This window comes from Hippocampus zosterae, chromosome 17, assembly GCF_025434085.1.
Source record: "Hippocampus zosterae strain Florida chromosome 17, ASM2543408v3, whole genome shotgun sequence".
Taxonomy (NCBI): Eukaryota; Metazoa; Chordata; class Actinopteri; order Syngnathiformes; family Syngnathidae; genus Hippocampus; species Hippocampus zosterae.
Window position 1 is genome coordinate 10,408,059 of NC_067467.1, and position 11,793 is coordinate 10,419,851.

Genomic DNA, 11,793 nt, shown 5'->3' on the forward strand with positions numbered 1-11,793 from the left:
GTTAACGGATTTTTGAAAGCAATTGTGCACAGATTCGCCACCATGTAGGGATAATAATCAAATTAATTTTCATATGATCAACAAGTGAGGTTTTAGGCCCATTTCAACAGTTTGATAAAGCCCAGACATTTATTGACATGCTCCGAGTGGCCAGCACGCACAGTGACCTGATCATGACAATCAATTTTGCAGGTGGTTAGTTTGGCCCCTTGTGACCACATTCTATAAGTAGTGTGAACATCACAGACAGTTTGAAAATAGCTCACCTTGAGAACCAATTTACTAGCAAAACTCAGGACCTAGCCTGGTGATTGGCAAAGTTCTTATAGTACTCATTCGAGAATCAGTCCAATTTGACGACCTAAATCCGAAACATCGATCTGGATTGGTTCATGTACAAATAGTACAGAGGTAACAGGGCCAAGACTGAAAATACTGTACAGCAGAGTCATTTAAACCTCAATAGGACAAGATGAGAATGATGTATATACCAGGCTGCGGTTCGGTTAAATGAGGAAAGATGACACCAAGGGCCAGTTGATTAAATCACGCCTCCTGTCTGTTGTTGGAACACGTCAATCGTGTCTTCGTCTTCCATTTCCAACTGTGAACAAGAAACAGAAACAATTTTAATGTGTTTTACCTTGTCAGAAACATTGCACTTTTTTGTTACATCTGCTTTCCAGCCCTGCTGTGTTGAGGATATTCCCTTTGTTCATTTAATGCACGACCATAAGCCACAAGGCATTTATAAAGCTTAAGTTGACCGTTTTTAAGTTTGCAACAGGTGAGAAAATACGCAACAAAAAAATAAAAAAAGAAGATTCTCAGTTTCTCCAAATATGAGGGAGAGTCTGTTTGCTTCATGCTGTTTGTGCGACTCCTGTTGGAGTACGAACCGCATTACGTTACAGCATTGACAAACCTGAATCTCACAGACCTTCTTCTATGTTCACCCATTGAAAAACATTCTTGACAATTGTCAAAAATCTGTTTTTCCCCCCCTAGCTGACGAATCGAATCATCGGCAGAGTTTCGAATGGTGTATTTTAAACACCGCCGGGTTCAACGAATCATATTTTATCTCATGAAATTCTGCTACCCCCTGCTAATTAACAACGCAAAGCACCATAAACGGCCTCGCGTGAAAAACAAGTTTATGAATAAAGGCCTCCCTCTGATAAGTGCCTTAGTCTTAATCAAATCATGGTAATCGCTACAATTGCGTATACAGTCATGTTATCTAGGGAGATATGGTATTTTTAATTTTTTTACAAAGGAGCTAATTAAGCATGTTGGCGAAAAAAAAAAAAACAACAAGTCAAACTAATGTCTTGATCTGCACTGTAAATACATGCCTTCTTCTTGTCCCTTGCCCTACTTTGCCAACACAAGCGCCTTTGTCCATTTAAGAATATCTGAGATTCTGCATGTTTGCAAATCATGAGTCTTGGAGAGACGTTGGATACATGTTGTCCTCAAATCACGAATTACTCAGTTCAGTATCCCTGTGAGGGAACATGGCAAAGAATGCGTGAAATGCTGGACAACGCGCATCCAAAACTTTACATGAAAGCTGAGAATACATCAACACTAAGTCATGTGGAGATGATTCCAGAAGCACAACGGCGAATTTCATTAGATCCTCTTAAGGGGTGTTCACACGGCACACATTTGCTCCGGCGCTGCATCGATGTATTTTGTTGCGATATATTTTACACCGCAGCAAATTTTGTGGAGCGTTTACACGTACAAAGCCGCCGAGCGTGTCAGCACCGGCACAGCGTTGGTGCAGCCCCACATGCGTTCACACGGCAGTTTCTGTAGCGGAGCAAAACGTATACACAACTCAAGCGACTACTGGACAGGCACGTCCTTCTCCTTCTCGGTCTCCGTGCCTTCTGCTCAAGAGTGACCACCCCCGAAAACGTAAATCAACAATGTCTTCAATGACACTCAAAAAAGCAAACATGTATTGCGCCAAACAGAAAATCAAGAGAGGACATCACAAAGTAAATTACATGGGGGGCGGGGGGTTGTGAACACACAACAAAGGAACAAACTACACAAACATCTCCGCGACAGTCCAGTCTCCTACAAAAGGAAAGATGTTACCAGCCAAGTCTTGTGTCGTTATGAAACAAACACATGACGGAAGTCCGACAGAGCACGAAAGCAACGCATTCTCGCCGTACGTAATCAACTCTTCACAAGCAGTTGCTCTGGAGCAAATTTAACCCAGTTGCGTTCATATGTGCAAATTTACATCAGTGCTGCTTCGCAAACGAGCATTTTTGCTCTGGAGCAAAATTTTAAACCACCTCCCTGAGGTGGATCAAATTTGCTCCAATGTAAGCCGTTTTCTGGGGCTACGCCGGAGCTAATTTGCACGTGTGAACGCTCGACTGGGGCAGCCGCGGCGCAGCACCGGACCAAATCTTGTGTGAACACCCCTTTAGAAAGACGTATTGCTTTTTTTAAAGATCTTAAACTTACTTGTGATGGCGTGTCTGTCTCATTTATTGGCTGTCCATCAAACCTGAACCGGATTTGCCTCATGGACAGTCCCTGGAGAAACACACACACACGCACAAACACATACACAAACACTGTAAGCATACATCTTCACTTTACATCGAGACATAATATAGGTCACTGAAGTTCACTGAAAGAGCCACTAAAAAGGTTGCCAAAGATGTCACGGACTGTTGTCTTCAGATGTTTCTTCACCGCTCTCACAATGGTTCCGTGATCAACCGCTGTTGGTACCCTTGGTTGGATGTCCGTTGCGCAGTACTGTAGGTTATTTTCTTTTTCAGGACATTGCAAATTGTTGGACTGGCTATGCCCAATGTTTGACCGATAGCTCTGATTGACCTCTTCTATCACCTTCAAAATGGGTTTGTTCTACTACCCAAGACAGCTCTCTGGTTTTCATATTTGCTTAACAGCAAATGGAGCTTTCACAGGTCAAACCCAGAGCCAAATGGAAGCACTATCGAATGTCTAACCTTTTCATGCACCCTGTCACCTGATAACATGATCAAAACGCCACATTAAAAGTGAAAACATGCCCACATTTTTGTTCCCCACTTAACTCGATACGATCGAGTGTAAGTGGAAAAACGTTAAAATTGGGGCCCTTGTAATTCAAGGCCCGCCTGTCTTATGTCAAGCGCTCACCTGTCTGTCGCAGTAGGCCTTCATGAGTTTGCTGAGCGCAGTGTGTCTTTTGATCTTGAACTGCACGACGGAGCCATCCTGGCCTGCCACCTTCAGGTTGATGTGTTCATTACCTTCAGTCTTCACTCCTTCCTAATGGGAGACAAGCAGGGAAAAAACTAACAAATAAATAAACACAAAACCAGACATTGTTATGTTTAAGTGGTGGGATGTCGCAGCCAGCAAGGCTTTCTCAGTTGAGCTAAATATTGACGCTCCTATGTCACAGTTTGGTAAAGCGGCCATTTTGTCAGTTGCTGTCGATTGAAAATGACATCACAATTGCTCAGGTAACAATAAATCATAGCTCATCATCAGAAAACAGGTGAGCTGTGATTGATGATTGAAAGTGCCCCTCATGTGCCAAATTATCATCTTTCCTGTGTGTGCGTGTGTTGTTTTTAAACATTTGTGAAGACCAAGCATTTGCCACAAATCATTCTTAGATCGCAACAATTAACTTAAATAAGGGCAGAGATGAGAATATCTTGCTTCTCTCAAATCTGTAGCCCAGTATGTTCTGTGATTCATGTAACTCTGTCGCTGCTGTCCCTGTTGTTTCCGCCTTCTTAGAGCTCATTCAAGGAGGACGAACTTTACATCACCCTGTTTAAAATTAAGCTTACATATGTAAATACTTATTTTTGAAATAACAGAACTATTTTGGAAAATATGACTAATAACTTAACATTTTCTGAATATGCTATTCTGAAATGCCTGAAATGGGCTTGTCATGTTTTGTTTTTTAATTCTACATGTTTAAAAATTCTGCAATGGTATGTAAATTTGTCTTCTCGCTGTGTCATCAATGCCGTTGAAAAAAGTAACAATAGCATTTTGATAAAGTAAGGAGTAAACAAGCCTTATTGCTTGAACTGATGAAGCCCTCTCAGATGAGAGGCGAAACATCATCTCAGACAACCGGAGCAGTCCAGTTGCCGTCAATTCAATGTCCTGAGAAAGAAATTATCTGGATGAATGAGAATATCCACAACCTTAAGGAGTAAGAAGTACATACTGTATCTGCATTTTCAAATGGAGGAAGTAAAAATAAAAGTCAACCTAAAAAGACTCAAGTTCAGCATGCAAAACCTGCTCAAGTATTTGTACATCAGTACTCAGAGTAGATACCTGGAAAATGAAGCTCAGGAAAAAAATATTCATTCCTAGTTATTGAAGTAGATAGCTGAAAGATATACTTACCCACAGTATCAAAGCATTCGTACTTCGTTAATTAAGTACCGAATAATGCAAAAGCTAAATACAGTAACAAAGTATTTATACCGCGTTACTTCCCACCACGCGAGTATTTCTCTCCATTCAAAGCGATCCGACATTTGGAAGGATGTAAACGTTGTTGATCGGAGGCAAGAAGTGAGGGTGACACCAGCCGGTTGGCTGCGCTGTGCACTCACGCACAAAATGCCGGCCGCGCGCCCCACAATGCGCGTGCACAAGCCTTCCGGTCTATCCAAGTCGGTACAACGACTTGACTTGTCGCTTGCAAACTTAGAAAAAGCACGTGGAAATTCACGCTTCGCAAGAGCCCCTGCGCCTCGCACGTTTTGGATTCAAATCGGCTTTGAAGGCGGCGTGATGTAGTGGCACTCACCTTCGGTTTCTCATCAGCCATGGTCACTCTTTTGGCGCTTTCCCTTTGCTGCCACACAAAGAACACGGGTACGCGCACGTGCTCGTTCCCGCTAAAAGTTTCCAAACCCTGCGTGCGCGGCCCCGAGCCGGTGCGCGCACGACACAGTGAGCGCCAATTGGCCGCCGCACGTCACGAGGGTGGACGCCAGACCAGGCGTGGGCGGGAGAGTAAAGATGCGCGTTACAGAGACTCTCGGCCCCGCGTGAGCGCGCATGTCGTTGTAATTCTTTTGTTGGCTTTTAGATTGCGGTAAATGCACTAAATCAAAGCGCAAATGAACACAAGACCCACTCAGTTCGAACGGATGTCGCATGTAACACCCTCTTTGTTAGCCGCCTACGTACAAACGGCCATCGTATGTTCGTCATTTTTGTGTTCGAAATCCTTTACTTCTGTACAAAATGGAATGCCCTTCAATTTCCGGTGCGGAAACTGTAATCCCCTAACGTAGTTTTGACCATTTATCAGTAAAAATGGGCAGATTACATACGAAACGAAGGCAGATGGAAAATCGGGCACGAGAACGGGCAGCCCCGTGGTGACATCATCAGGCGGCAACACAGGGACCTTTCACTGTCGGACTGGCGCGCGCTAAACCGTCACATTTGTAGTTCATGTATACGTATTTATCACAATATATTTGCGATTTCACATTTTATTGTATTGGGGATATTATTCCGCGATGGAGGAGTTCGACGTTGACCCGATAATTACAGTAAGATACTTCACTCTGTTTTTCTCGCAATTTCCTCGCTAAAAACGCCAGACGTAAACCTCCGGCCAAACCTTTCCAACCATGCACCGCACAAAATATGTTTTATTGAGTGCTGGTTCATGTTAAGAGATGGCAAGTGGCTGTTGCCATTGTGCTCATGTAATGACTTTTGTTTTCTCACAGAATATTCCAATATCCAGTCATGGGAAACATTTGGGTTTTGCCTGTGGTCCGGGAGATATCCTCGTGTATGAGACCCTTTACAAACAATCTGGTGTGTATTCAGTGGATATGAAAGAGTCTACTCACCTCGATCACATTCCAAGTCGTGTTAAATCGCAGTTAGTGTAAACGGATAAATTAATTCAACAAATATTCCGGGACTCTTGCTAATATCAATGCTCAGCGTTGCCAGAAACACTTCTAGGGGTAACTTCTCCCTACTTGGTTGTGCCCTCGGTTCGCAGGCGCTTCGGGATCATGCAGCTCCTTCATCCACCAGGTCAGGAAAGACGAGGAAATTCACTCCCCCATTCTACGCAAACTCTTCAACGAGTCACACCACATCTTTGTTGGCCTGCAGACAATCCAAGATGAAATCCCCATCAAGAACAAGAAGTCCCAGTAAGTTCAACTCAAGACTTATCCAGTTCACATTTAATCATTCCGTCAAACACGTTTTGTTTCTCTTTAGATATGTCAGCATTAGTAAAAATTATAGATCTGTAATACGGGCCTGTATAGAAGAGCTTCAACAAGTTGCAGGTCTGTATTTTCTTACTACGATTATGGATTGTTACCAGTTCTTCAGTGATATCTTACGTTTTGTTATAATCTCGCTTTTTTATTAGTTAATACCAAAGACTCTGCGGTGTGCACACAATATGGAAATCAGGTGTGTACTTTTTTCCATTCACTATGAATCAGAACATTTGTTAAATAAACAAAATACCAGAAAAAGTGTAGTTACTATTTGACCATTTGCATGACGCTATACCTTTTTGTTCCGTTTAAACAGGTGTCAATCCTGTTGGCCATTGAACTGATCTGGAATCTATGTGAAGTCCTCTTCATTGACGCTGGTCAGTGTCACTGTGCACTGATTTATTTTCTCCCCTTTTCGGAGTTCACAGCCAGCCTTTCTGTCGTTTCTGCTCGTGTCCTTAGTGGGCGCCCTGTTGCTCCACCTGCTAGACTGGGTGAGATTACACAAGGGCGACGTGGACGAGAAGGCGACGCACGTGCTGCAAAGCGAGAGTCCCGCCGAACACAGTGACTACTGGGACGTGGTACGTAATGCACACATGCTGTTTGTGAAATCAGGTCCATTCATGATGCGATTGTGTTGCACAGGTGGTGGGCTATGTGCTGCAGGGCCGCTTGGAAGAAGTCAGACAGTTGCTGGTGAAGCAGGCCATTCTCCAACCTGCTGCCAGGAATATGTACAAGCTGATGGACAACCTGCTTAGCAAGATGCCCTTCTATAATGTAAGATCTTGTTTTGTGTCCTGTTATGACTGTCAAAAGCGCATACAGTAAGCCTGTATTGGATTGAGCACCGCCACGAACAGTGGAAAACAGGAATAATTGACGCCCTCTCTATAAATGTTTAGAAGCAAGTTTGGGAGTCGGGATGGGTACCAAGACCTGCTACTTAAACTGCCCCCGGGGGTGAATTTTAAAAAAATGCAGCATCGAAAAGTGCCGCCCATAGCAGTTCTTCTTATGGTCTTGGAGTAATCTGATCCGCTTTATCCTCAGAAGGGTTGGGGGGGGGGGTGCTGGAGCCTATCTCAGTTGTCTTCGGGTAAGAGGCAGGGAACACCCTGAACCGGTTGCCAGCCAATCGCCGGGCACAAAGAGACGAACAACCATTCTTGCTTACACTCACTGTGAAGTCAACGCGGTAACCACTGGAGCGCCTTTTTAAGCTATATTAATGCTATATTTGGCGTCTCTGATCTAATTTCTACCTAGCAATAAAATCAATATGTTTGTGTAAGAAGATGCATCTTCACAATGCTATGCGATTGGAGGTCCTCTTTCCCACTGCAGCGCTGTGCACAAAGTGCACTTGTGACTCCTTCTGTGCCACTGTAGTGCTGTGTGATACATTCTGTAAATATGTCCATAACCATAAATATTACAAATGACCTATTTTAGGTGGGAAAATATTTACTTACAAGGTGTGGATGGAAGGCTCGCCAGCTCACTCGCTCCCTCATAGCAGACGTCACCAGCAGTCCTCTTTGTGAATATGATCCAGTCACTGTTCAGACCCAACACAATGCCAACAAATTCAGAGGCATGTCATTGGCTTAAAAGGCCAACAAAAACTTTACCCGAGGACAAGCAATGGTGGTTACATTTTGTTGAAACCCTGAACTGAATACGTAACGCCGGTGCATGCATGTGTACTGTGCATATAGTTAACATAATAACTACATGCACACTTCTTTTTGCATTCTTAGGCCATTAAAAAAATGCGGTGGGGCAAATCTGACAGCCAGGCTGTAATGCGGCACAACCGCCATTGAAATAAACGCGAAAATTGTCATCTTCAACCTTCAGCCCGGCGGTACCCAGACACCGACAGATTTTGACGTCAAGTGGAGACACTGGCACGAAGAAGTGGACCGCTGCCTCCGGGACAACTCTTTTGCCAGCAACCCACACCTAGAACTCATAGCCAAGGTAAGATCGCCCTCGGCACAGTGCATTTCATAAAGTGTAATTACTGTTTGTACGTTAGTATTCATGTTTTTGGCTGCATGCCTTTCAAAGTCAATTCTTTTCAGTTGAATTTCCTGTCATTTTTAGATCTTAGTGGGAGATGAAGACACTTTGCTGGAACATAAAGAACTTTTGGGCACCTGGTACCACTTCCTGGTCACAAGGCTCCTCTATGGCCACCCCACCGTCAAAGCCACCGAGCTGCATTTCTACGCTCATGTACAGTCGCGACAGCACCGGCGTTTGCTGCTCATGCCACTTTCTATCATCTCTGCTGTCTAACGTGTCTGTGTGCTCTGTGCAGTCATGCATGACCATGTTTCTGGACCCCAGGAGCGTGCCAGAAGCCCTGGACAGCATCTTACTTGCCGCTTTTGAATTTGACATCCATCAGGTCATCAAGGACTGCAGGTAGTGCTGATTCATGGAACTCCCCGTGCGTTGGCAATCACTCCTCATTCGCGATCTACAGGAGTAATCTCATGATTTATGTAGTCAGGTGGCCGTACTGTTTCATTGTGATGCGAGTACAGCTTAGCCCTCTATTTAGCGGCCTATTTAGCACACATCTTGAGAAGTCGCAAACGGAACACAGTCACATTGTTGTTGCTCAAGCCTCCGTCCTTGTGTGTCCCCTCAGCATTGCCCTCAACAATTGGTGGTTCGTGGCCCACCTGACGGATCTACTTGACCACTGTCAACTCCTCCAGTCTCACAATCTGCAGTAAGTACCGTAACTAGCGACGAGACGTGTCGCATCAAGTGACATTTGACGCAAAGATGCATCAGAGCCGCCTTTTTTTTGTCTTTTTAGCTTTGGCTCCAACTTGAGAGAGTTTCTGCTGTTGGAATATGCATCCGGTCTCTTCAGTCACCACAGGTGGAGGCTTTAATTCTTACCTCACTGACTGCCAGCCGCTTTCAAAGCAGAGTCCCCCCATATTGTCAGCCATTTTAGAACATATTGGCAGATTTTTCAAGACACACGGAGTCTGTCGCGATATAAGCCTCAAACCTCCCAAAAGAAAGAATTTTCCTTCACCAGACAAAACGTGTTGCCTTTTCTGTTTTTCAATCGGCATTAGAACTTGGGTTGGTTTAAGAAAAAAAGGGTTTCTGACTACAGAGTGGAGCTCTTTTGTGAAACGAAATGTCAAACTGAAAAACAAAAACGACTGAGAAAAGGCTTTTGATGGCTTGAATATCTTTTTTCCCCCTCTTAACAGAGATACAACTAAAATACCATTATACTACCTAAGTAACTCTTTTTTTCCCCCTTTTACTCAAGCAGCTGCACTTCTGAAACTTGCTCGTAACTTCAATTTTGGCTAGCAGCACAAAGCAAACAATTGAAAATTCATCCATTCTATTTTCCCTTTTCAGACGGATTTTCCCCAAAATTCTTTGAGTTTTACCCCGAGTGCATTCTTGTGTTCAGTCTGTGGCAGTTGGCCGTGGACTACTTTGACCACTGCCCGGAGTTTGGCCGCGTCTACTTGGAACTGCAGATGGAGCGCATCCCCTTAGACACAGAGCGCAAAGCCCTCAAGGTGCTCAGGATCTGTGAGCAAAGGCAGATGTCAGAGCAAGGTAGCATCTTTTTTGATGTTCCTTCTCCCTTTTACAAGATGCTTTTGTCGCTTGCAATGCACAAAAAGCAGCGATCAATGGTACATTGGCTCTCTCTATTGGTGTGCGGACATTTTGTTCTGTTCTTACGCAGTGCGTAGTATTTGTAAGATCATGGCCATGCGCGCTCTGAGGAACAACAGACTGGGTTCCGCCCTCTCCTGGAGCATCAGAGCCAAAGACGCCGCCTTTGCCACCTTAATTTCAGAAAGGTTTGTTTGTGCCTCAAGAGGACGGATGGAGAAAATGTCCAGATTGCAATCAACCTATCCAATCAGCCTCTGTGTATGTTTGTGTTCAGGTTTTTACAGGATTACTGTTCCAGAGGGTCCTTTTCCGATCTGGACCTCATAGACAATTTAGGTCCGGCCATGCTGCTGAGTGACAGGCTCACTTTTCTCGGTAAGCACCAAGTACACAAATAAACAGATGTGGTTTTGATTGGCATCACTAGCAGTCCACGTGCATATTTGGTTTTCTCTTACTTCTTCTTACATAGGTATTCACTTCTGTTTCCCTCCAAATTGACTTTCCGCTCCTGTTGCTCGGATATTCCATTGATCGCCATTCATGTTTTTTTGTTTTCATCTTTTTTTTTTTTAAGGAAAGTACCGTGAGTTCCACAAGTTGTACGGAGAGAAGTGCTTCAGGGAGGCGGCCAAGCTTCTCCTCTCCTTGATGACTGCCAAGATCGCGCCCAGGAGCTTCTGGATGACGCTACTGACTGATGCCCTGCCGCTGCTTGAGCAAAAAGAGGTGAGTAAGGCAAACCATTTAAATACCAGATGGGTTTCAAAAGAGGTGGAACATATTGGTAGCATTGGGCGAAAGGCTATGCTTATGGTGACCCGCAAGGAGACATTCAGAAACCTGTAGACTTGGAAGGGGTGAAGGAGAGTAGCCTGCTCTTTGATCTGTGAACAAGACACATGACGTGCCATTAATTCATCATTACTGCATCCCCCCTAGAGTACCCCAAAAATTCTCACGTTTCAGCCCCCCCCCCAAAAAAAAAGACATCAACCATTCACTGGACTGTCACAGAATGCAAGCCATTTTCAACACTACAAATTGGCCACTAACACATGTGAATATGACTGATGTGTCAAAAAAAATCCCAGATTGTGACAGATTTTGGCCAAATGTCAGCGATATTGCAAAAATGTCTTCTACAGATATTTTTCAAAATAAGAGCTAACCTTTCTTTTGTAAATTCAGTTTCATTCTCTGAAATTACCGTTGGTTCCCATCGATGGTTTCCGACTTTGAAAATCCCCACATCCCGAGATGTGCGCGAGCTTCAGAGAGGCCGGCGTTATCGATGGGGGGCAGAGAACGGCACCCCAGCATACCGTGTCTCGCTCGGGGTTTGAAACTGTGCGCAAAGGGAACTAAATCAATTGATGTAATGGTTAGTGTTGATGCATTTCAGGTCATCTTCACATCAGAGCAAACCTACGAGCTCATCTTTTGTTTGGAGGAACTCACTTCCTCCTGCAACACCACCACCTCTGCCGCCACTTCCATGACCGACACCCCCATGCAGGTACACATCTCTTCAATGTGTCGAATCTTAACACCATTCCATGTTTAAAATTTGGACATATATTCATTCTCATTTGCGTCTTTGCTATTTGAGGAGGAAGACCTGGAGGTGACCAAAGTGGAGCTCCTGAGACTCGCCCTGGCCAGGAACTTGGCCATGGCCATCGTCAACGAAGGCACAGTCGAAGTGTGAACTCTCATTATGCGCAGCAACTCTTTTCTACTGTTTATAATCCTTTCCAACAAAAATCTCATTTTTTACAATGAACCCGGTGGTACTTCAATGACACATCAG

General features: G+C 44.3%; 2 protein-coding genes across 2 annotated transcripts; one reads left to right on the plus strand and one right to left on the minus strand.

Moving 5' to 3' along the window:
* Positions 1–22: 22 nt before the first annotated feature.
* Positions 23–5,003, minus strand: LOC127589517 (small ubiquitin-related modifier 2-like). The gene is made up of 4 exons (XM_052048710.1): positions 4,835–5,003; positions 3,184–3,315; positions 2,497–2,568; positions 23–604 (listed from the first exon to the last, which is right to left on the minus strand). The coding sequence occupies exons 1-4, from the start codon at positions 4,853–4,855 to the stop codon at positions 542–544; spliced, it is 288 nt and encodes a 95-aa protein (XP_051904670.1). The 5' UTR covers positions 4,856–5,003; the 3' UTR covers positions 23–541.
* Positions 5,004–5,143: 140 nt separating this feature from the next.
* On the plus strand, positions 5,144–11,766 carry nup85 (nucleoporin 85). The gene is made up of 19 exons (XM_052048693.1): positions 5,144–5,591; positions 5,775–5,865; positions 6,059–6,215; positions 6,286–6,356; positions 6,443–6,486; positions 6,610–6,673; positions 6,759–6,880; positions 6,945–7,079; positions 8,163–8,285; positions 8,412–8,543; positions 8,629–8,735; positions 8,965–9,048; positions 9,139–9,204; positions 9,763–9,914; positions 10,048–10,165; positions 10,255–10,355; positions 10,558–10,709; positions 11,386–11,499; positions 11,593–11,766. Exons 1-19 carry the CDS (start codon positions 5,559–5,561, stop codon positions 11,689–11,691), a joined length of 1,965 nt encoding a protein of 654 aa, XP_051904653.1. The 5' UTR covers positions 5,144–5,558; the 3' UTR covers positions 11,692–11,766.
* The last annotated feature ends 27 nt before the right edge of the window (positions 11,767–11,793 follow it).